The following is a 26,712-nucleotide window of genomic DNA, read 5'->3' as shown; positions in this document are numbered from 1 at the left end:
AATTAAGAAGAGAGATTCCATAATAGGCTTTATGGTAGGAGACAGATTTCCAAAATAATAATGCAATGATTTTAATGACCTGAAAGGATGGACTGGAATAAAGTGCTGAAAGCAGCAGTTAGCCACACAACAGTAGGACAGGCTGGTAGAAAGGTTCTCCAGCATCAATGGCAACACCCTGTTACCTGGAATGGTGCTAAAGGAGGGCTGCCCAGAATGGAGACATCAAGGGTTGAGTAAAAAAGTACTATTTATCCACCTGTCATCATGAATCCTTTCAAATGGTCTGGGGTCTCTGTGTCTTTGAGATCTGTTGGACAATTTCAGACTATGTGGGTTTTCTCTATGGTGCCTTTTACACGATGGCTTATCAGTGTGGCCTAAAGCCTGGATTCATCTCTTCAGTATTCACCTAAACACTTAGATTTTGGGTTGATTGCAGACCCTACATATTTTTAATAGGTCTGCTTGCATGATGATTTAAGGTAGTAGAGGCAGTGCTTATAAAACTTGTTATTTTCTCTGTTTGTCATCAACTCATTCATTAGTTTTTTATGTATTCTTGAATGGTTTTAATTTACAAAATAAGCACTGAAATGTAGTGATATTGATATAAAACTATGACAAGCACCCAGTCTTTCTCTTTTCCAACATATGAGAAAAGGTTGTATGGTGTAATTAATGGCAGTTAAATGAAGAACACGTTCAAGGAAATATTATTTCATGTAAAATATAGGATTTACAGCCCCAGGAGATCTTTTGAGTGAAATAGTGAGTTGAATGATTGGATTTTAAAATGATCTAGATAATTATGTGACCATTAACATTTATAATTACACCATGATAATTAAGTACAATGAAACCTCATGCTTCTTGGGATAAATGTATTACTTACAGAAGTCAGGAAGGAATATATTTTAGAAAATCAGCATTTCATAGCTGGACAGGTGTCTTTTGGTTTGGTTGTGCAGTCTCTTTTTTTTTAACTTTTCTAATCAGACAACAAACACCTCTGTAGGCAGAATGATAGATTGAACAGAGTAGCCATCTATTTTACTCTAGAATACCCTATCTCCTTCCCAGCTGAAGATAATAAAGTTTCAGTGTCTATTTGTGAAACTCTTTATAAGTGTTCAAAATTGACTATTCAAAATTGCCACAGAGGAAATCCTATTTGGAGATATGTCAGTAACATTATCTGCTATATCACCTTCTTGTTGCTTTTTCACAATCAGGAATTTCATTGATGGACAGTGTATTCTCAGAAGCCAGATGTGTTTTTCACAGGAAATGTCATTGATCTAATAGAGGGCAGGCTTTTTGGCAGAAGACAAAAACTTGCTCTATGAATATTTTTAACCTATACCTAAAAGATTAAAAAAATAAATAAATAAAAATAAGTGTGAATCAGAGATATGTCACCACTGTTTAAAATGTCGAAAATCTCTCTTAATGTATTGCACTGATTCTTATTTATTTTATTCATTCATTTGAAATAAGGCAGATACAACATTCTGCTGGTGAATACCTTCATTTATAAATTGCATGCCTTATTTATATTATCTTGTATGTTGCATAGATTAGTTAGAGTTCCACGAAGTGAATGTACTTTGAAATATCACTCTATTTTGGCTGTGTTTGGCTTTTTTTTGTCACATTCTGTGGTCACAAAGAACAAACTTGTTGTACCCTGGGTATTTATTTCTTATTTTGTTCATTAAGGTGATACGTAATATTATTTTGCACAGGCTGAGGTACAAATCTATAGACATTTGTTGTTCTGAGAGAGTCTGTATCTAAACTACTGAAGAAAAGGTAAAAAATTATCTGGAATTCAATAGACATGGCATATATTCCTGATTGAAACAAAGACTTTCTGTGTTGGCAAGTTATGCAATACTTCAGGATATTGTTTTCCCTAGTGGCAAAACAACGATAGCAGCATTTATTTAAATCACTCTGAAACTGCAAGGATTTATAAAGATCCTTGAAACTCATCTGCCAAATATTTAAAGGATGAAGCTCAGACATTCAGAACTGTGGACACTTGTAAAGATTATTTAAAAAACAAACAACTCCAGCAGCACACCTACTACATTCCAGTCACTGGAGGATTCAGCCCATATGACCAGAAAAGAATTAGCCCAAAATAACACCTTCCAAAATGCATGTAATACAAACATCTGCAGATCAACTCCTATTCATCTGCACAATTGCTAATGTAGGCATAGCCAAAGAGCTTTTGAGCCTGAGTTACTTCAAAAAATAAGTGCAAGAACTGCTTAGCACAAACAAGGTGCACAAAATAAACAGCATTATTACATTTGCTAGTTGAAGTTTCCACTTAGATTTTTTTTTTCCCAAGCAAAGGTTTACAAAGTCCATATTGCTACGTATTGTATATGCACACGTGTATGTATACATATATATGGGCATAACAAACTGTTCCAAGAGCTGAAAGGAAAAGCTGCATTCCCATGAGAGTGGACCACCACAGTAGTTTATTCCTGTAACTAGAGCTAGGGGACCAGTATCTGGACAGATTTCACACTTCATTTGCAATGGCTACAGAAAATCATAGCTCAGATTTCATCTCCTGTGTGTCCTTCAGGAACTGTTCTTATCCAGTGATCATCCTGCAGCTCTGTTAGCTGAGCTTAATCCAAGGAACCTCTTACTCAGACTTCACCCTGAGGAGAGGTTAACCTACACCAAGTTGATGTCATAGGCACAGAAATGACACCAACTTTTGAGGGTCTTGTTTAGGCTTTGGGAACATTGTTTTGTCTATTTGCCTGCATATCCATCTATCAGTCGTCTATAATTCATATAACTGTAGTAGCTGCAACTGTGTAATACGAGGCAACATTAAACTCTAATTTCCATATACTCTGGAAGAGAAGGGAATCTGTGACCATTTTAATAGCTTGATAATAGATCAATAGTGTTAGAGAAGCTGACAGGCCAGAACTGGTAGAGATAGACTTGTTCCTGAGGAAAAAAAATCTGTGATTCTGCAGCCATGAAATAGCTCTTTTTAGTCCTCACACTGTCCCTTGGAAGCATCTGAAAAGCAGCACACTACTGAAGTATCAACACACTGGATCTTTAAAGACTTATTTCTTGTTAAGCTGTCTCAGCTACAGCCTGCCAACTGAGTCAGCCCAGCTTGGGTTATATTTCACTCACTTTTCCAAAATCCACTGCTGCTGAGTCCTGGATTATCCCTGTCTAAAAACTCAGTCCCCCTGTGTCTGAAGGTGAAATTTGGTTTAGCAGCGGGAAGGTGTTAACACAACCGCATTGTGGAGATTAATGTCACAGAAAATCATCAAAAGAACCAGAAATATCCAAAACACTCAAGAGATCTATTTTTATGAAAGCTGCAAGAAAGTAATAAGAGAATAGGGCTTTATAGTAGGTCAGTTATTAATTTTTCCTGGAACACCTATAAGAGCTTGTCAAGAAACAACATGTTCGCAACAGCATTTTTTACTCCGTATTTTATAACAAGTTCCATATACCATTTAACCTTCTCTGTTCAAACAAAGTATTTACTGTTTTACCTGCTTTGAACTAGGAAATGAGACCTCATTAATGAAAGATTAGAAATAGTGTTTAGTTTCATTGCAGTTCCATAAGCATCCTTGTGTTAGCATTGCAAAAGGAACCTGTGATACCCAGCAGTAGCATTCATGATGAATCATAACCTGGGTCCTTCCTAAGTCAAGAGACTTGACAAATATCCATTACATACAAGAGTGAGAAAGAGCAAAAGGGCTCTCCCTTTTCCATGCTCAGGTCCTAAGAGGGGACACAACTCCTATTCTGGCATCTATAAGAAGTTAAGATGTTCCTGGTTGTACTTATTAACCTGCAAAGAGATAAAAGATCTGCAAAAGGAGGAAGCACCACCCTCTTTTTGGACAGCCTCTCCTAAAGAAAAGCCACGACAACAAAAAAATGGGAAAAGTAGCGAGCAACTAAGAGAAAAGACATGGTTTCATAGGGAGCTGACAGTGATGATGACATTTACACTGATCTTTGGGCATACAATCACAGAATAGTGGGAGCTGAATGGGACCTATGGAGGTCACTTAGTCCAATTCTCCTGATAAAGCAGGTTCACCTAGAGCGCATTGCACAGGATTGCATCCAAGCATGTTTTGAATATCTCCCAAGAAGGAGAACCACAACCTCTCTGTGGAGCCTGTTCCAGTGCTCTTCCCCCCTCAAAATAAAGTTTTTCCTCCTGCTTACCACCTCTGTGTGATTAAAACTGAACAAAAAATTTGCATCCATCTACAGGTTGCTGGCTCATACTGGCCATGCTTAGAGAAGTTAATGCTGTAGAATTACTACCTTTCCTATTTGATCTGTCAGATCTGCATGAGGAAGATTGAAAAGATGGTGCACCAATCTCTAGACAGAGAGCCAAAACAAATAGTTGTGCAAAGTGAAGTGGACTTGCTCATCTAAGGTTTCAGACACATATTTCATTGGTATCTAAACTTCATCGTTCTATTAATACATACTCATTCAGTTTGAAATTTTCCTACCTGAACTCAAAGGTTATTGTAAGAAATCAAAGCAGCAAAGAAAAAAACCCTTTTCCCTAAAGCTTCTTGCAGAGCTATCATTGCTGCTTCAGACACAGCAACAAAACAAACTAGGATGTGGTTGGAACCAACTTAAAATAAGCACTATGTGCACTCGAGTTTGGGTGCTAGTCATGCATATGCATAATCATGTTAAAACTGCAAACCCATGAGCCTAAGCTCAGACTCAAATCACAGTTCTCTGAAATGACTTGGACAACACAGGGAAGAGCTTTTCCTGAGTAGCTTCCAGCTTTTCTACATCATATCCTCATATACTGTGTTGGGGGATGAAGAGACAAAATATGATTAAGGTATTTCAAGCCTGACATGAATATTATTCCAGTGGAGAGGGTTTTGATAATGTAGGCTTGTGGACTGAATTTGGAATTTGCTTTGGTTCTGTAATTGGGCTTCTAATGCCAGCAGAAGAATCCATGCCTGAGAAGCAAACTAAAAATATATTTCAAGGGAATGCACACATCTGTGGTACAGTAAAATTATTAGGCTACTGAATGCCTGTTTTGAATTACATCAAATCACCTGAAGACCATATGGCAAATGGGAATTTTTTAACTATCAAAAAAAAAGATAATTTTTTTGTTATTTTAGCTAAACCTATATATGTAAACTCAGAGGCTTTCAACTTTTTTGTAATCAATAACTGAAGGCTAAATGCAACCTGCTACCAATGAATAATCTGTAGAATATTGTTGTGCTCCAGCAGAGAAGCATGCCTGCATTTTTAAAAACAAGTGAATAAAGGACCAGTCACCTAAGCCCTAGACAATGTCACCAATTCTTCTCAAATTCACCAGGGGAACCAGGACTAAGAATCTTAAAATAAGATGCTAAACTAGGGACTCAGGTGCCTAACTTTAGGTTAGCCAACATTTGAAAACATTCACCTATTTGTCCCTAAAACGAGAAAGCATTCTACCAAGTTTTCTTCTTTCCCTGTGCACTTTCCTACATACATCCCACTCTGTATGTGGGTTGCAGATGGAGAGAGCAGACAGTAGTCCTAAGAACAGTTTTCTTGCAACGTGGCAGAAGATCTTTGATAAAATGTCAAACATAATTTTGTAATTTTCTAAGCACATTTCCACATACACATGCAGTAATTAACCAAACCGTTGCCCAAAACAGTTGTCTGACAAAGCTAGTGAGCCTTTGTCTTTGTCTCTACATTGGCAGAATGTGATTTGGCTCTGTGTTAATGTCAACACCATTTCACCAGACTTGCACCACTGCAAGCAGTCCCGCGGTCTCAGGTTGTTTCCCAGTTCCTAAGAAAATCTGAACATTTTGGAGAAGAATGCCAACTGAGATAGAAACTAATTTAAAGTTTGCATTATATCTTAATGCCATTTTAAATATATATTTCTCATTGCTGGGATGTTTTGTGTCTCTTCTGGTCCAGGATTCATAATGTTTGTTCAGTTATACTTGAAGTGGGTTTTCTGGGGTGAGTCTTGAGCAGTCTATCTCAAAATAGACTCAAAAACTGAACAAAATAGGTAAAAGTCATAGCAAATAGATCACCACTAAATACACATTTAAGACAACAGGACTTGTGATAGTGTTGCTGAATAATGGCTACCTGTACTTAAATGTCCTCCTACCTATGTTTTAAAAAACAGACATCTCTTTCAGGATGCTATTTTTTGGTTTCTGTCTTTCCAGCTTCCACAAGAGATAGAACAGTGATCTCTTGGAACTATCAGTTTAGTTTATTATTAATATTCTTACTTCATCCCTGTGAGAAAAGAGGACCCTCTCTAGATGGAAAAGGTTGCATTATGCAGTCTGCCTAAAAAAATATGAGGCTTTATTATTGTTGTGTTCTGGCTTGTTAGATGTCATACAGCATATCAATGAGTTGCACTTCTCTGAAAACTGACGACATTTTTTTTAAAAAGGACATTATTTAAAACAATTACTGCAATGAAAAACACGTGCCAAATTGATTTATACTTTGGTATTTTAGTTTCTTTTTATTAACACTAATGAGCTCACCTAAAGCATGTATATGATAAAAGCCTCTCCTGTGCTCATACCTGCTAAGTTCTGTAAGGGTGGAATTTCAGTTCACAGAAAAAGTTACTACCCAGCACTAATATTCATTATTTGAACCTGATGCTGCAGTTTCTGTGACTATAGCTGTATTGCTAAATGACACCTGCTCAGGGACCATTATCTGGCCCTGAAGCAAAGTGTCCTGGCTTGATCCTGTCTACACTAGGTACAATCTAGTCCTTCAGGTTTCCTTCAGGCCCAGTGTGGTACCCTTGAGTCTCCAACATACAATTATCATTATGTGAACATGTGCTCAAAATTTTCACAGTAATGCAAAAGCCCAACCAAAACAGTGGTTTTGCAGCTTGAAAGCAGAATTATGGGTTTGTGCCTTGGGTTTGATACGTTGACATTTTTAAGGTACAAAAGCTTATAGAACAGTTTTGGAGAACTGAGAATGGTGGAGAGAGCCAAGTCTTGTCACTCCTACTCCTACTGCCCTTTTGGTAATGGTTTTTAATGCCTCCAGACTTCAAATCTAACTGTGGTGTCAGAGCATGCTAGTTGGCAGAGGAAAAAAACATGCCAGTGGGCTACTGAGTAATCAAGAATTGGTGACCAGAGTATGAGTTTCCTCTTTGACTCCTGCTATGTAGGTGGGTAGATGTGTGTTAAACTCCTCCTCCATGGCTTCCTGTGGTTGAAGAGGACAGGATTTGGGTTATCTGGGTACCTACATCCACTGCTTCATTTTCCACCTGAGACCTTGCACTTTAATTATTCCTGATTTCCACTGCTGACTGAAAAGTCAAAACTCCCATTTTTTCATGCTTAACCTGTGATGTGGAAAACCATCTCTTCTTCAGCTCTGAGGCTGTGTGTGGCCTCATGGAATCATAGTTTTAGTTGGAAAAGACCTTTAAGATCCTTAAATCCAACCATTAACTTAGCATTGCCAAGCTCATCACTAAACTATGTCCCCAAGCACCACATGTCTACAAGTCTTTTAAATAGCTCCAGGGATGGTGACTCCATCACTTCCCTGGCCAGCCTGTTTCAGTGTAGATATGTCCAACCCATGGTCCTCCTCCTGGCAGGTCAGTTCATCTTACAGCTATAAAATTTCCAGGGCTACATTCTTTAGTGATCCTTCGTGCTTGCCCCCAGCTGGAGTCTCTTCCAGGACCCTGCAGCCTCCATCACAGATACATGGGGGGGAGTGGGCAGCACAGCCAGAGAGGATAGGGATCATCAAGGTACTGCACCTTCAACACACACACAGCTGTAATTGCACTTCTTCATTAAAGAGTGAATTTTTCCCACATTTCACATGCTATTCAGGACTGGGATTAAGAGATTAAAAGGAAAATGAACAGTTAGCAAAGAGGGAAAAGAAAGCCCTTGCTACCATTCCCACACTTAGTTGCTGAGGGAAGACAGCTAAATTAAGTTCAACTTCTTAAGCAGATGTTAACAGTTGTTAATTTGGGATGAAGGAATGTACTTTGTGTGAACCCCACAGCCTTCTTAATTTTAATTATTTTTTAATTTTTCAATTAATATTTCTTCTGAATTAAAAACATGTTTGTGTTTCTCTCAGGGAACAATACTTGTACTTTCCAATGCCCAAAAATAATATGTCTAAATTCCAGTGGATTTTAAGAAAAGACTGCAAAGACCCATGGATAAAGTGGATACATTTCAAAGTACAGAATTCAAATGTAGCAGGTACCAATAGTTTTGTTTTTAAATTTTAATGGGCCAGATTGTCAGTTTGGGTGTGTCAGCAGAGCACAATTGATACTAAGAGAATTATGCCAAGATGCATTAGCTTTGTATGTGGCTTCACAACCTTTTGTTCTCTTTGTATTGAATTCAGTCTTCAGTACTCATGTACTCATAATGTGTTTGAAGTCTGTAACTAGATGATTTTTTCTTTTATTTTAGGTAAAAAATATATAATCTGTGAATTTGTGAAAATGAGTAGGGTCTGGGGACAGAATGTTGTAGGCATACAAAGATATTAAAGCTGGACTTCCCTGACAGTCTTCTGCAGAAGCCACTGGAAATGTTGACAGAGCAGAAAATGAACAAAGTCCTATGGACAGAGTCTCTTTGGTCTCTGCAGCATAGAAGAGGATGCACCCATTTCCTTCCCTCTTTAACACTGAGACAGAAGGCTGCTCAGAACTAGAATGTGATAGCAACATTATTTTTGCTATCAATCTCAACTTCTACATCTTTCAAGAGCAGCCTGAGGCCACATCAAACTCCACTCCCTAACTGTTGACACCCATGGTTTGCTTTCCCTGCTGATTCCTTTGCCATCCACTTCCTTGAACCTAGGGAGTAATTAAAATTCTCTTTTTAATTGTATTTAATGTTTGCATCTAACAAGCAACCAAGAATTATGCAAGGTCCTATGCATTTTGTGGGAGTCACTGCTGGGGCCAGGTTTGCTGAATGGATGAGCTTGAAACTTGAGCCTTGCTTGTGCTGTCCCTCACAATTCAATATGAATGTCCAGTGTGACCAAAATTGCATCTTCTCGTTTTATTATGAAACTCTGATGAGCATATTTGGAAGGCCTATAACTAAAACTGTTTGCAACAAAGAGTTAGTTGGGCTAAATATCTGTCAGATGCATAAATCTCAGCTTATCTGAGTGTACACAATTATAAGAGAAAAGATCGAACTGAAAAGAGCAGAGCTGTGGGGCTGCCCTGTTGGGTAGCTCACAGCTGATCAGGACTGAATGCAAAAAGTAGTGGAGGGAGTGGACATGAGAGGACTTTATAGGAGCCCCCAGGAGGGTTTCTGATTGAGTCACAGTCCACATTTTACCTTATTTTATCCAGGTAGAAATGTAATGTGAATCTGTTTGAACAAGGATCATAAGGTTCCATGAAGATACAGAGGGGCAAAGCAGCAGTGCCCATGCCATTCAGGCAGCAAACTCACCCCTCAGCCAGGCAGACCCACTGAGTCTCCCTGTGTCCATCTTCCTGGAAGTCCCCCTATTAGTCTTTTCAGATGCTAGATTTTTCATTTAAATCTTCACAGACTGATTACTTTTGCAATGTTTTAAAACCCCTCAAGGATTCTATGAAAGAATAACTTGTACTCTATGATCAAAAGAATTTAGAAAATGATCACAGTGCAGCAACATAAGGAGCAGGCACATTCTGAGCTATATACATATTACCATAATCAGATCTTCACAAGTAATTAAAATTATGATAATTTTTTACCAGGTCTGTAAAATATTTGGTTTTGTGTTATGTGACTCCAGTACATGTATGGGAACCATAAGAGACTAAGATGTGTAGTTGTGGAAAAATTATATGACTGTGATATTGAAAGGAGAAATTCTTGAGCTTTTTCTCATTTTTCTTCTTTATTCTCTGGCACTAACACTGCAACTTTGAATTTAAGCTTGAGAGTCTATGCTTTTATTTATAAAGTAAAAAATAGAACTGCATCTAAAACCAGGATCTGTATCTATTATTTTGGAGAAGATTTTCACACCTATTTCTCTGTTACCATATATTTTTCAAATACTATTTGACTGGTATTGCACAGAGCAGTGTGATTTTTCACATAGTTTTTATTAGCTTAGCTCACATTTATCCAGCCTCACAAAGAGATTCAGTTTGTTGTAGCTGGATTAAATTCAGTGAGTACATACTCAGCCATGAAAACAAGGTATTTTTAAGACATGAAAGCTGAATTTGTCCTCATTTATCTCCTGTGGAAAGCTGTTAACTTTCATGAGTAGAAGGGAGGACAGAAATGGGCTTTGCATACCATGGCAATCACTGCAATGCTTTGGCCAACCCCTTTCCTCAAGCTTAGTACAATTTAGGACACATGAGATGCCAAATCCAACAAAATTTTTTACAATGGATTCACTGGCTGGCAAATGTCAAATCTTCCACCCAACCAAAGCTTTTGTAAAGTCCACAAAAAGAAAGCACCATACCTCATTATGCAGAATCACTGGAGACAGGGAATTATGCGGATATGAGAAAGTGAAGTCCATCATGATCCTGTCTCTCTGCAGTAGTTAGATATGGACAAATGGAAAAAAACATGGAGCTCCAGTGCTCCAGAAGTGGTGAAGTCACAAAACTTTTTTCTCTTTAGTTTGAGTACCACCCTAGTTTACCCTACTACAAGTAGATGAAAATGTAAGAGATAACACAAGAAGAATGGACACACCTTTAAAAATGCTCTAACTACAAAATTAACAAAAGAAAAAACACTGCCTTAAAATACAATGCCCATATTTCCACTCTTTAAGCTAGGACAGGCACAAGAGACATCATGGGATTGCCTTTACTTGGCTTTATGAATGTCCTCTTTCACAAGCCCTGCAAGAAAGGAGGAGAGAGGTTTTAAACTACACTGTCATTTCTAAAGATGCCTGGGAATTTTGTGCCACAAATCATTGGGTTTACTGGTTCATTAAAACCTACTTATAGGAAAGGCTTGAATGTAATCCCCATTTCAAAAAGAAAAAATTCCCCCCACACCTTTCTAAGTTGCTCCTATAAGTTGCCAAAATAGAAGGTTGTAAAAAATGCTTTCAAATCTTGAAGGTTTTGAAACCTAAGTAACTTCCAGAGTTAAAAAAAAAAAAATGATCCAACAAAAGTATTTTTTGACTGCTGATTTGTGAAAAATGTTGGTTTTCCTGCCTTTGTGGGTAGATAAAATATCCTGAAAGTTCAAAACTTTTGACAATCAAATAAAAATCTTTCCCTTACTGCACTAATCACATCCTGTACAGTTCCCCAAAAGGTCTCCATTTAGCTGGGGATTTCTCAGTTCTTAGATTTCTCAGTACAAATAAGCATAATACTGATATATTTCTGGACAGACCATGAGGAAGTGCTTTTACCAGCAGACACAGTGAGCTGCTATCCCTTCTTCAGGCATCTATCACACCAGGAGCTTCCTGTTACATGACTGACACCATACGAGAAACCTCTCCCTGCTTCACCTCTCCATTCACACAATGATCCCAACATTCATACCTAGAACATTGACAACTTCCCTATAGGTATAGGATGTCCACATGCTCTGCTTCATATAGGTGGCCACCTGATGGCTACACACATGGCTGGGAGAGCCACTGTCCAAAGTCTGCAGAAATTTCTCTCAGATTATAACCTGGAAGGCTTGGTTTGGTCTTTGGCATGTCACTTTGGAAAACTGACTTCTGTTCTGTTCAGAAATGCTATGTATTCCATTACATTGTGGGATTTGTAGTATGTCATGAACTTTAAAAAGACAGACGGAACACAATCAGCCAGATCTCACAACTGTTTCTTGTTTTATGTTTGTTTATTTTTAAATCTCTTTTATGTCTGAAATCTGCCCTCAACAAAGCAAAGCACTTTCATTAAGCCAAGCATTAAAAAAAAAAAATACACTGGCAAAGAAATATTTTTATGCTGGTGATGATTAATATGTATAGCATGTTAGTTTAGTGCCATCAAGTGACGAAAACCATGAAACAGCAACTCTATTTTCTGGGTTGGTTTTTTTTCCAGGTTTTTTTTTTTTTTTGGTTGGTTGGTTGGTTGGGTTTTTGTTGTTGTTGTTTTGTTTAATCTAAGGAAAGCTGACCTTTTATCCTTTTCAAATATGCATAGGAAAATAGCTTAACAGGCTTTTGATAGTCTACTTCCAGGGCATTACTAGTAAGAATTCCAAAGTTAGCTTCAATATTTCTTTCTGATAAAAAAGGCATCATCTGTTTTCTGAGTTTATAAGGTTTGAAGAACTCCACTTGCCTCTCTGGTTAAAATCTTTGCTGTGTAGAACTCAATAGGAGATCTCATCAACATGAAACAACTGGTTTTGTTTTGTGGTGGTGTCCTGAGGATCTGATAGAGGGCCTTTTAATGAAGGACGTCATATACGAGGTATATAAATCTTTATTTCAGTTTCTGAAATGCAGAAGCTAGCTCTGTTAGAAACAAGCATCCTAATTGGATTGAAATGGATACACCAAGGAAAATGTTTAGGTTTTAGTGTGTCTACTTACTGTATGATCACACCTTGCACAAACAAGCACTAGTTAAGTAAAAGTCTAAGAAAAAATTACACAAATTATTTTTTTAAAATAGATGTAAATTAATATCAAGCCACCAGTTTAGATAGTAGCTAAATACAAATCAGGTTTCTGATTTTCTAGAGTGGAACCAATTTCAAAAGCATAATTCTTTGAGGGGAATGAGTTTCCTCTTGAGTTTGTTGCACTGATTTTTTCACCAGCATACGGAGCCTTTCATCAGCCTCTAGGTAAACAGCAGACCTAGGAACTGGAAGAAAGGAAATGCAAACACTTCAAACAGCACATGAGAGCAAAGAGAGTTGGCAGGGCTGAGCATCTGCAGACAGGACACTAAACACCAGCATTTAAAAAATCCCAGGTCATGCTTTGGTGTGTAATAAGCAAGCTTCAAGAATAGTGATCTACCAGGGTTTGCTGTGGTTGAGGGCAGAGTGGAGTATCACTACAAATCATGCTTGTTACCTGGAAGTCCCAAAAGCAGAAATATTATCACAGGTAATTTTTGTAAAACTCCTTTCTTGATAGTTCAGCACATCTCTGCCTTTACAAAAGAATTCCTATACCAAGTGTAGACAGAACTTGCAGTCACAGCTTCTGATGAAATATACAGAAGAACAAAGCTCTGTGGTGTTGCTATTTCACAAAAGCCTGTGGGTTACAGCTGGATCTATTTTGTGAAAAGCCTAAAAACACCTGAAAGTTCTTCATATACCCTCTAAGTTTTTATAGTGGTTTCATGTGTCATATTTAGACACTATCAATATTTTAAATTTATATTTATGTGTTTGATAATTTCCTGTCTTTTCATTATACTTCCTCCTACTTTGTTTCTCAATTTCCTATGTTATAAAGTTATAAAAGTCATAGCTATTTTAAAAAAATATTAAAAAATTATGGTTTAAAGGCTATTTGCTTCTTAATAAATTTTCTAAAACTATCTAGAAAAAGGTGGTGGAGAAAATAGCTTGTTACATAACTGGAGACATGACAGGGACAAGAGCACAGTTAGCAGCAAAGCCCCCTGTTCCAGCAGCAAATAGACATGCATGTGATGGTAAAAATTGAAAAACATTTCTAAAGAGATAAATTCATTTAAACATTGCCCCTAAATGACAAGGTTTCAAATTCTGGAAGGATTTGGTTACCGTTCAAATGCTTGACTGAGAAATAGTGATAAGAGTAGAAGAAAACTTGAATGATGACCAAATGCTGCCAGTAATACACAGGCAGAATTTTACCTTGTCAATCATAACTTTTCTGTTTTGCTAATGACATCTTCATATGGTCCTATAACTTAATTTTGACTTTTGGGGTCTTCCTGGGTTTTTTAACATTCTTATGGTCCAGCTGCCATCACCATCAACAACTAATTCAGCTCTATTGTTGCAACGGATTTAGTCTCATGGGCCACAACATCCTGCCACATATTGTACTAACAAAGCAAAAAGGTGTTCCCTTTCCCAAATAATTTACTGTTTACTCACATAAAGAGGGAAAAAATCTGTATAAAGGAAGGAAAATAACTAGTCAAAACATCCAACTCCCAGGTACAGCTGGTTAGAAGAATAAATTACACTTGTTGGACCCGCATGTGGCAACTCATCTCATAATGATAAACCATTCTCTTGACTTTTTTCCTTTTGCTCCTTTCTTCCTAAACCACCTCAGCTCATTGCTTAGGTTGTCAACCAACGTCCTGCATCTTTTAATGCCAGACCATTAGAGATGCTGAGCACACAGCCTCCTTTGAAGCAATACATTTCAGGTTCAAAACATAAGAAGACAGGCAGGTGCCTTTCGCTGTAGACTTTTAAATATCCTTACATAAAGTATGCCATTTCAACATACAAATTCTTTAATCTTTACCATGCAAGAATTGCAAGGCAAATACTGCTTCAGCTTCACTGTCTTAACCATTTTTCCAGTATCTTTTTGAAAGAAGTGATCAGGTAAGTTGAACAGCTTCTTCCTCTAATGCTCTTTGCCTTTAGTAATTTAAAAAAAAATGTTTAAATATTGGAAGGCGTGTAGCATGAGGAGCTGCTAAATTTATTTTCTGCATATTGCTGAGTGATGTTGTCCTAAGTAGTTTCTCACACCCTATTCTGTTCCAGTTCTTTGAACAGAAGGCTATTGAAGCCAGGCTATTATAATGAGGCAGCAATATCAAATACTGAAATTTTGTCTTTCATATCATACCAACAGGGAACCCTAAATGTGACACTTTAAAAATTACCATATGCTTATGAGTACTTAGCAGAAGTGCTGGCTTGGATCTGGAAATTTTTCAGAACACACAAGCCATAGAATTTCACCTCTCCTCCCAGATCAAAAGCTCTTCTTAAAATGCAAAATACTGATAGTGCTTTCCCATTCTAGCCAGTCAGCTGACAGTGGCTATGTTTCCACCACAATTAAAAGCACAACTGAGAAAGAAGCATAAAAGCAGTGTGCTTTATGTCTGGTGAACTTTCCTTCCACACTGCTACCTGTCCAAGCATTCCTGATCATTGTAAATCAGGAGATCAGCCTGGCCACAGAGATTCTGACATGCTTAAATGTACTGCAAGTTACTCCTGTAGGTGTGTGATATGGCAATAGGTGATTTTAATCTTTGAGACAAATTTGCATTGTTGTTAACAAATAATGTAACATAATCTATGACTTTTCTTTGGAAAGGACCCCCTGCAGTTCAGGGCTCATTTTATCCAGCTGTAGTTACGTTAAAATTGGATGTCTAATTTAAGACAGTCATCTGGACTCTCTTCACAGTGAACAGAGATCCTACAGATTGCAATTCATTTTCCCAAAGTATATCTGAGATTAGAATGGTGAATCACTCACCTTTCTCCATGATGTACAGTAGAAGCATGGAAGACTAACTCAAACTAGAGTCTTCACTTACATATTTGACTAAATTTAGGGTAGAAGAATCCATCCTTACTGCCTCAAGTACAATTACTTCCTGAAGAAATTCTGTTCTAAACAGAACAGTTGTTTTTATTAATTTTTCACTTCTCCAGCTGCTCTGAAATCAAATATAACTGTATTGTTTTGTGACACAGGGGATAGCATTGTACAGTTTAGAAAAAGAATGTGATCTTGTGTTCAGAAATATATTCATAAAATATCTGTATTACTGATCATACAAAATTTGTCAAGTTTTCTAGGGCAGAATGAAGCAGGAAGGGTCTTTATAGTTTTGTTGTGTGTTCTTCAGTATAGGGGAAGCAGTCTGATTTTTTTATTCTAATATCCTGATCTTATATCCCCCTAGTTCACCACAATGACTATTAGCCTTTATACAGAACTTTTGTTGTCATAGATTTGCTCTTTATGTTTGCTCAGATGGGTTCTGATTTATTGAAAGTAGGATACAGTCAACCAATAATTTAGAATATATATCAAAGAAATATTATATTCTTGTACATATGCCTGAAATCTAAATTATGTATTTGCTTTACTGAACTAAAATGAGAGTGTGAATATTATTCTATCGGAGCACTTCTTTGCAGCAAGAATGCTGTTGAATACAGAGTATAAGTAATTAATAACTAAAGGTCCCACATACCTGGGACTATTACCAATAGGAAAAAATACAAGCATTTAAAACATTGGTTGCTGCAACTTTTTTAAAGGCTTAGAGGTAACCTACCTAAAAAAATTAAAGTTTAGTTCCCCATCTCAGCTCTTCTGCTTTCTCTTCCCTCCCTCTCATCCAAGCAAACAACCTCCTGCCAGGGAAGGTGCTTCCTTGCAGAATGTCAAACCTTTTCACCAAAAAAAGGGACATTTCTGATTTTAGTGTTTACAGAGTGGGATTTCAACTTCCTTCTGCCATAGAGATTTAAGCATGTATCTCCATAAACATATAGGCACACACATTTTCTCACAAGGAATGCATGAATCAACAAAATAAGGCTTCGCCATTTGCCCAGACACAAACAGGGAAAACCCAACAAGATTTAATATTACTTTTAAAATTTCTATTTAAGTGATATATTATGGTGAAATTACATGAAATGCAGCCCCATTACCCCGTGGACTATATGCAACAAGTTTACCAAAAAGCCTTTCCTTAAAGTACTGACATTTTCCAAATCAACATTTGTGGTACCATATTTAGTAGCTATACAGCAGAGCAGAGTGAATCTTAAGCATCCAGTGGCATGAAGTATGTGCGAGTGTTGGAGGGGAGCCTATTCATCAGCTTCATAAAGTAGCTGGAACACCAAAGGTGTGAGGAAGGATCTTATTCCATGAACATTATCAGCTATTTTTTCCAGTATAGTTAGCCCGAGTTCTAAGCCTGTCTTAATAAAGTAAATATAGTCTTTTCTGGTAAAATTTTGTCTCTAATCTTTAAATCTTACATGCCTTTAAAGAGACTGTTTGTGTTCCCAGTAGTGTAGATATATAAAATTGTACTGGATTATATCTGAATTACCATATACCTTGCACTATTTTACAAGTCTTCTTAAGGACACTTCCATAATGAAGTGTAGGGATCTGTCTGAGCAGTGTATGCCAAGCCAGAGACAGACTCCAGCCCTCATATTCCACATGGCTTAATCTATGAAAAAGAGCTGTTAATAATAGTAGGGAAGTAATACAGAAACCTAAAGAACATGTATTAACCACCTAATCCTTCAATGAGTACTAAGCCCAAAACCATTAATAGTCAAGTACTCCATTTAATCATGGGTGTAGTCCAGAGGGATTTTGCTAGAAACATTCCCTCTACATAAAATCATCAACTTAAAATGCTGAGTAAATACTTGGACAAAATTCTCTCTTCCCTGCCCTCCTGTTTTTTGCTTACAGAACAGCTTTAAATGTTCACACTGCAAATCTGCCTACAGGATTGTTTTGCTCCAGGTAAAATGGTAAATTATGCATTTGTTTAGTGACAAAAATTAGTTTAATTAAAACTGATTTAAAGTCAGTTCAAAACCAAATTTCTTGTGTACACATATAAGCTGATTCACAACTAGCTTAAAAAATAAATTAGCAGAATGTAGTAAAAATAAGCTGATTATAAACTAGTTTTAATATGTTCACACCAGAGCTTGCAATGATATGATCAGAATAAACTTTACATGATTATTTTTAAATTAGTAGAATTTCTGCATGTATCTCCAAGTCATCAGTCAGATCAGGGCAATAGGTAAGCTATGGCACATCTCATTACTGCTGCTGCTGATGTTGTTGATTCTATTCTTGTTAATGTGTTAGAAACAAGATGTACCAGTTAAGGATCTATTATTCCAGGCTCTGAGCACAGACACACAAAGAAAAAACAGTGTATGCCACAAAGAATTTAGACTTAGCATTTGCTGTGCAGAATTTAGCCTACCCTAAACTTTTGCTCACAGCCAAAACTATTGATTTGTATCTTTTAAAAAATGTTAATTTAAAAAACTGCTAACTTAGTCTAAAAAGCTTAAATGCAATTGAAAAACAATGAGCAGTCACTGTTATTTCTATAACAAAAAAAAAAATTGTTTCTGTTTCCTGACTATCTCCAATAGCAATAAGCTAAAGAATTCTTTATTACATTATTGGATGAATCTTTCAAATACACCCAAGCATCTTTTATGCTCCCAACAATTCAGTGGGAATTTCTCCATTGACTTTAACAGCTGAGGTTAAGCTTATTCTGAGTATTTGTAAAATTTCTTAATATAATAAAACAGATTGACAAGGAACACTCGAGCATTGTATTTTGTGAATCTTTCTGGGTATCTGAAAGACAAAGCTTTACTGGGTAAATAACCTGAAGAACATCTGCCAGAAACCCACTATTGTAAAAACCTTCCCTAAGAAAACTATTTGCACAATAAGTATAGCACTACACCTGAGACATCCTGTATTAACAATGGCATTAATGAATATATCAGGTGAAATACATTCATATGTACTCCCCCGTTCCTGAAAGAACAACCCATTTACATCTTTAAGCTTGTGCTGATATTGAACATAGGCCTTGCTTGAACTGAACCCTTTATTTGTTTAAGGTGGCACTACCACCACTTATTTAAGGTGGCAGTGTGAAAATATAATGGAAAGACAGGGTCATTTAAAATGGAAAAGACTTTTAAGACCAAGACCAAGCACTAAGCGATGGTTCCAGGTCTCGCCATTCTGCTGCTTTCAATCATTTCTCTCCACCAGTTTCTCCAGGAAAAGGAAAACAAGCAGGGGTTCTCACATGGAAAATACCAGGAAAGACAAGGACATTATTAGGAAAATGCTGGCACAAATCTAGGATGTAGGGAACTAGCCAGAGTGACAGGATTGTAACAACAATTTGACAGAAGAAAGACTAATACCTAGTCCCCTAAGTAGGGAAAGACTGACACTTGACCACTCTGAGGAACACTGGCATTAATGGCACATTTTTCTGGATGGTTTGGCTGAGGGTCTGAACTACTTGATCATATGGTATTGTTTCATAAGTAGTCTTGGAAAGGAAGTATGTTTATTCAACAGACGAGAAAGTGCACGAGAGGGCAGTAACTCCCAGACATGGAGAGGTGAACTTATAAGAACTTTAGAAAGGGACTTGGAAACTGGTCAGTTACAAAGAGATAAAATAAAGAAATTTTGGAAAGGAAGAGAGATGAAAGTAGTAGGCATTAAGAGAGAAGAAAAAGCAATGCTATCTTGGGATATCTGAAGTGAAATGTCAGGGATCTTGTGAACCTATGTAAAAAATACAGTTTTAGTAGCATCCCAGAGATAAGGTGGCACACTTAAGTGATAGCTGTGTATGAGAATGCTAAGGAAAATGGTAACAGGAAATGAGGAGAGAATTGCTCATTTTATATCAAATATGGGAAGAGCCAAAATACACTGTTCTTGGTGAAAATAAAAATAAAAATAAAAAAAATATATAAAAAAAAAAAAGAGGAAGTAAAAGTATGTCCTGATTTGGGTATATTTTACATAATGGATAAAGCCATATTCAAAAGGAGGAAGCTGATGCTTTTTCTGCTTACACTGAGCAACTAATATATTCAAAAAGCTTGCCCATGAGATATCAGTGGATTTTAATTAATTAGATACCAGTTAGAAAAACAATAAGGTAAGGCATAAAAGGTCCATCAAGTTCTTGTAATATTTTAGGGACCATCTTTTGCTTCACAATACTGAGGAACTCTTAACAGGCAAAACCAGTCAAATTGCATGGCAAGCAGGGAGGAGCTCATTCTGATCTTAAAAGCAGAAGGTAAACTGGGTGAAAGTAATGATGACACATTTTACCAAAATAAGCTTCCTTACTCTAAGAAAAAGAGGAAGAAAAAGCACTCCTGCATTACCAACTCTAGATTGCATTGTTATGCAGAAATAGTTAAGCCAGCTTTAATCAAGGTAGTCTGGGTAGTACAAGCAGGCTCATCATAGCAGCATGCCATTCTATGAGTTAATTAACCTCCTTTCTGTATGGTCTAGGCCTGAGCTCAGTCACTTAAAGCTAAGCTAGATATTCTACAGAGAACAATAGACTCATTTTTAATTAAACATACAATAGCAAGCTATCTTTATGTGAACAAAAGGAAGCAGAGGAAGCTGAAGTAGACTGTGTTAACATCACATTAGGAGCTCTTCAAAGATTTGAAAAAAAAAGTCACAATAAGAGGATATAACTGAAGAGTAGCATAAAAGAATATGAATAAAAGAATAGAATCACAAAGCCTACATTACAAAATGAGTGACAAGTAAAAAAGGGTATAAAGGGCAACAAGGAAAGGTTCTAAAAATATACCCAAAGTGCTCAGATACTTGGTTAAATTTATCTTACTATATAAGGTAGAGAAGGGATGGGTTAAAAAGTATTTAAATTATATCTACTCATGTTAATAGGATCTGAAGAATTTTTCTTAATAATATAGCATAATAAATTTCTGAATTGCTAAAAGGCCACTTAAATCCAAGGTGACTAGAAAGCCATAAGGTATCTATACCTAAGAAAAGCAGACTCAAAGCTATCCAGATTAATTTGATCCTAAGGGATATTCTCAAATAAATTCCATGATGAAAAGATTAACATACGTTTGTCAGGAACACATAGTCTCACAGTTATCTAATGTCATTTTTTACAATCAATTTTACTGATTTGGTAGCAAAAGAGAAACAGTATGTATCACAGATCTTGAGTTTAGTGTAAACCAGACAGTGTTCCATGACAGTTTTCTCAAAACAAAAAGCAAAGGAGATAGGTTGTATGAAACAACCAACCAAATGGCATGTTGCTTGCAAAAAAACAAACTTGGACAGCATCTAAATTGAGATCCCACAAGAATCTGTAGTGCTTTCAGTTTTAGTGAATGTTTCTATTAGTGATCTTCAAGATGCAACAGACTATCAATACATTTTAAAAAATCTTTATTTCTACCAACTTGGGAGCTACAAGACAGAATCAGATTCAAATAAATGTCTAAAGTTAGCAAGATGAAATCATCAAGGCCAAGGAAAGATGCTAAACCTAAAAAGAACTCAAACATGCAAAATAAAAAGCACAGAACTTGGTGGCAATATGTTAGAAAAAGTGCTGAGCATAAGTTTCTGTCACAAGAGAAAAAGCAAATTATTTCTGGGATGGATTTATAGACATCTTTCTCATGTAATACCTGGGACATAATTACTGCACTCTAGTTAGTGCTGGACAAGTTAGTGTCCCAACTGGAGTGCTGCAAGGGCCCTTACACCTTAAGATCAAGACATGGTCAGACTGCAAAGAAGCCAGAGGAAGGCTGTAAGAATAAATAATTTAAGAGTGCAGTATATGAGGAAAATGAAACAAAAGGTTTAGTCTGTGGGGATATATAGACACACATATAAATAATTGTATGAATTGATGTATGCATGCTTACAGACACCTTTTTATTAAAGCACAGGTGAACAACAATACAAATATTGTCAATTTCCACTGGGGTTATGACAAGGAATGAAGCATAGATAATTCAGGTTGGATATTGGACTAATACATATCCATAAATTACATCTGGTGTTTGTACAAGCTACATGCAAGTGTTTCAGATTTCCTTCAAACTGGTGCTTTTACAAATCCATGAGACAAATAGTTTTTGCTACGGTTATTCTCTAGATGGTATCACTGCTTTTCAAACTGTGATGTGTCACCTCCTTAGATTCTGTGAACCACGCCTATGAGGTCCCTGAAAAAGAATTAGGGAAAACAAGACTTTTGTCAGCATATACAACACTTTGTAGATTCATATTTATGGGGCCACAAGTTAAAAATATTTACACAACACTGATCAACATATAAATGATTTAACCACAACACAGAGATCAATCTAAATTAAACGATCTCTTTGAGACCTACAAGCTTTTTTATTCCGCTGTGAAAAATTACATCCTCTCATCAATTATGAATTTTACTTATCAAACTGCAACAAACAGTACTTTTCTACCTCACAAGAGATCGCGTTAGTAAACACCTAATTGTTCAGATCCAATAGCACTTATATGAACTGAAGTGTTCTATATGAACTACAGGCTTTTATTTACCTCCGCCTTCCATACACGTTTATTTTTAGGTTTTCAGTACCTGCCAGAACTTCACCTCCTGCCCGGGCAGCATCTGTTGCATGCAATATTGGCAGAAGGAATTTCAACGCAATGGTGTAGTATTTACAATTTTTATTTAAATGCAAGTAAACAGGCTCATTTGCTATATAACAACCCTCCGTGCGCACATGGAAGACTATTTTCACCCCAAGCATTACACTCCCGGACCGGTGCCCACCGTGGCTTCGGGCCCCCCAAAGCCGCGCTTCCCCTGCTGCATGAGCCCTGGACACGGGTGGTACCTCCGTGTCAGCAAAAATAAAAATAAAACAGCAAAAGCTTTAAGGAAAGGAGTAGACGGAGGGGCGAGCAGTGATACAGCTTTCCCACGACGCAGCCCAGCGCCCCGAAGGCCCTGCAGGGCCGCATGGCCGCCGGAGCCCGGGCGAGGGCGCAGAGCCTACGGTGCGGCCTGGCTCTTGTCCCCGGCTGTTTCTGCTACCTTCCCCCGCCTCTTTGGCGGTATAAACGGAGCGGGCGCCCCCGGCCGGGCTCGCCAGACCTGCTGCCTCCCTGCCTCCCTGCAGCCGCGGGCCGACCGCCTCTCCCCGCCTCCCTGAGGCGCGGCGCGGCCTGGCCTGCTGTGACGGCGGCACCGAGGCCGCCCGGCTCCATGGCTTTCATCCGTAAGCGGCGGCTGGAGCGGGAGCTGTACTCTAAGGAGAGGTGAGCAGCCCTGCCTCGCCGGCACCCGGTCCCCCCCGTCCCCCCGGGTCGGCCTCAGCTGCCGCACCAGGGGAGAAGGCTGGAGGCGCAGCCCCCTGGGGCTGAGCCGACCTCGCCCGCTCCCCCACCGGTGCGCAGGGCCCGTGTGCCGCGGTGTCCCGGCGCCACACTCCCCCTTCCTCCCCCGGGTGCCCCTCCGCCGGGGCGGGGAAGCGCGGGGCCCCCCGGAGCGGGGAGGCGGAGGGCCTCCTCCAAGAGGGGGGCAGCTGGACCCGGCGGAGCGCCGGTACCTGCGAGGAGCTGCTGGGCCGGGCTTGGCCCTCGTTTTTGTTACTGTTTTAACGAGATGGCAAAGGATTCCCGAAAACTGAGGCTGGAAAGGCTGCGGGACAGACCTGGGGAAATAAGAGTGTTGCTCGTCTTTTGTAAAGTGCATGAAAATAGCGTCTGTAGGGTTTTATTTATTTCCTTTTTCTCAGTTGTGTAAATGGTATGGAGCTACAGCTCTGCTTCACTACAGATGTGGGCGCTGGGTTGTTTTTTTTTTTCTAGAATTATAATCGGTGTAGTGTCGGGCCTTAAATTACAGACTCTGGTAGCTCCTCAAAGTGTTAAATGCAATTTCCTCGTGCTTGCTTTCTGACTGTAATCTCTTATTTTGTATTCCTGTGGGTAACTAAACATACAAGAGAGGTTTATCACACGTGCCAGGCTAGATAATGAGTTTACTCATTATTTTTAGCTAGCGTCCCGCATTATTTTCTGCGGCTTCTCTACATTTGGTTTGTTGTGCAGTTTCAAACCCCTTCACAATCTTGGTATCTCCACGTAGGAAGTCTGCAAGGTGAGAGCAATACAACGGTGTGGGTCAGGCAGAAAACACAGCTGTCTTCTTTTTTGGGGGGTGCAGGGCACCCCATTTGCCTCCCGCTGCAGGAACCAGGGAGCCAAGGGGTCTGACAGCAGATTCTTGTTGGTGTGCAGGTCCTCTGCAAATTCCTGATGCTTCTGGTTACTCAGCACTGTTTATTGCTGATGAGTAAACCACATGACAAAGGACTTTGGCTCACTTTGTCCATATAAATTCTGATCTCATAGCTATGTACCCCGTAGAGCTAAAGCTTTTAAAGATGGTTTAAGTAGAGGCATATTCTGCATCTCTTCTTGTCTTCTGTATCTTCTTGTTCGTGGTTTCAGTTGTGTGTAAGGAGAATATAAGGAGTATGCAAGGAGAATGGACAAATTTCCTGTGTAGAAGAAAAAGAGAAGTTTTGAAGTAAACCATGTAAAGCGTAGGAAAAGCTGGAAGAAAAACTGTATGAGCTCTGCTAAGGATTTACTATAAATAGTCAACTTATATTTGAGAAGCTGAGAAACAGGCCAAAACTCATCAAACGTGACCCAAAGAAGCCAAATGAGATCTTAATCTCGTAAAAAGCCCTGAAAACAAATCAAACATACCAGTGTCTGTCAGCATTACTGAGCTGGAGCTACTGAAAGTCTCTAATGAGAAACTTTTTTTTGCTCATATTTGGAATCATTTATTATTTGAGTTTGTAATTTGAGTACTTCACGAAAGATGAGTCTTGTTCTCATTCACACTGGTAGCTTTTCCTGTGTAAATATTTGCAAGGTCATTTCTCTGATTCTTCCCCTTGCCTAACAATGATATTTGTGTAAAATAGATTTGTGCATATTTTGTACCCTGTATCAGGTCTTTTCCATTCCCTTCCTTCCTGCACTTTTCTGATTTAGGAAATTCTAAAAACATTTACATGGTTTAAAAGATTTAGGGCTCTGAAGTACCAAATAAGAAACATTGAATTTTGCTTCCTTTTTTTCTTACAGTCCTGCCTTAAAACAGCAGCAAAACCCCCCAGCTCTTTATCACTTAATTGAAGGTAGAGCCTCTCAGAGCCTCTTTCTTACTGGGTAATTTTTAGACAGCAACCCCTGCTTCAAGGCTTCTCATGATCTATGTGATCTTGGTGTAGATATTTCCTGGTGAGATGACCAGGACTTTTTGAAACTTTGGCAGCTGCTTTTAATGTGTGGTTTGGTTATGGTTGTTGTTTTTTGGTTGTTTGTTTGGTATTTTTATTGTTTTTATTTTTACATTGCTTTCTACAGTAATGTGATCTATAAAAGCTCTGGTTGAGAGTATACTCTTACAAAAGTATAGAAAATATACAAAGAGGATACTTTGTAGATAAAAACTTGACCTTATGCAGTTGCTTTGGGGGAAGGAAAATTAGATTAATTTTAAGTGATCTGAAAAAATTCTTTCCTCTTATCAGTTGAACCATTTCAGTATCTGATTACATAAACTTACTTTTCTGACTGTATGCCATTTTCTAGAAAAAAAAAATCAAACAAAACAAGAAAGTATTGAAATGTCCTGTGTGCTCACAGTGAGAACAAGGAGCAAGTTTTACTTTACATTTGATTAAACAAATCAGTGTTCCTACTGAGCAGGTTTTTGCCTTCATATTCATCTGTATTCTATCTCTATTTCATCTGTGTTCACGTCTGCTTTCATTTTCCCAAAGTGTTCACAGTAATGGAAGCTAAGATATTGCATCCCTTTTTGATTACTTTTGTGTGCATGCTTACCCAATTTGTTTACTCCCTAAAACACTCAGGAATCTTTTTTTTTGTTGTTGTTGTTTGGTTGGTTTTTTTAGTTTAGTTTTTGGTTTAGTTTTTTGCAATTTTAGTTGCAGGAATTCAAATTAAGTGGTATGGTGTTTGGCTCAGGTTGTTGGTCTCTTTATAAACTGAGTTCTCAGTTCTCTTGGAGGTGTGCCCAAACATGGCCAAATCTAACACTTAATGTAGAGGCTTTTTACAATGTAGTTCTGCTGGTTTGTCCTGTACCCTTTGTTGACATTTTCTTTGAGGGATTCATCTCTTCTGCTGGGCGCATCACTCACAGGAAGCAACCTACTGGCAGCATGTAGGTCCTACGGGTCAGTCTTTTCTGTGACTGCTGCTTGGTCATTTGGTTATTTATTTATTTATTTATTTATTTTAAATCTGTAGCCTCATCTAATTCTGTTGGGACAAAATATCCTTAACAAAGGCTTTTATGCAAACATCACCAAATGAGCTCTGCAGCTGGCCTGTAGACAGTTTGCTCTTCTGAGGAGGAGGTTAATTTTAGAATTGGTTTTACGTAGCTGTGGGCTGCTGCTTATTTGGGCTGGCCTGTGTTTTCATCCCTGGCAATGTCCTTCAGTATCAGGTCAACTGGTTCTGCAAGGTGTTTCAGATCAACCACTTCAAACCCCTGTGTTCCAGTATATTTCCAGTGTGTACTTTCCTGATGACATGATGGGAAATAATAAAAACTCGGTCACAGATTAAGAATTTAAGGCAGGATCAGTGGGGTACCTTGTCCTCTGGTTGGTATAGATGGGTTTTTGCCAAGACACAAGCAAGGTCCCTGCACATTCATACACATCTGATTTGAACATATCCAGTGCTTAGTTGGTGAGTGATGTTGGTATATAACATGAATTGTGGGGTAGTTTTTTTGGGGAGGTGTTGCACACACACATCCTCCTCCATGTCATTGAGTCTCCAATGAGATCTTTTCAAACTGAAGGATAGAGGGACCGACACATCAGTCAAAGTAACAGTAAAATTCTGGAGTAGGCTAAGCCTGATGTAGCACACTTGTTATTTGAAGAACATTTTGTAACATCTTGTCAGGATTTATAAAGCCCCAGGTTTTAGCTTGTGAAGTGT

General features: G+C 38.1%; 1 protein-coding gene across 2 annotated transcripts in view; it reads left to right on the top strand.

Annotated features, from left to right (window-relative positions):
- The first annotated feature begins 22,595 nt into the window (after positions 1-22,595).
- NSMAF (neutral sphingomyelinase activation associated factor) overlaps positions 22,596-26,712 on the top strand; it is a 38,615-nt gene continuing 34,498 nt past the window's right edge. For both annotated transcript variants that reach the window (XM_030445968.1, XM_030445967.1), the window contains exon 1: positions 22,596-22,962. In XM_030445968.1, the coding sequence (XP_030301828.1) occupies positions 22,664-22,962 (299 nt within the window). In that variant the 5' untranslated portion in view covers positions 22,596-22,663. The remainder of the gene's footprint in view (positions 22,963-26,712) is intronic.

The sequence above is a fragment of the Calypte anna genome, chromosome 2 (assembly GCF_003957555.1).
Source record: "Calypte anna isolate BGI_N300 chromosome 2, bCalAnn1_v1.p, whole genome shotgun sequence".
In the NCBI taxonomy this organism is placed as follows: Eukaryota; Metazoa; Chordata; class Aves; order Apodiformes; family Trochilidae; genus Calypte; species Calypte anna.
This window is presented reverse-complemented; position numbering and strand designations above follow the sequence as displayed.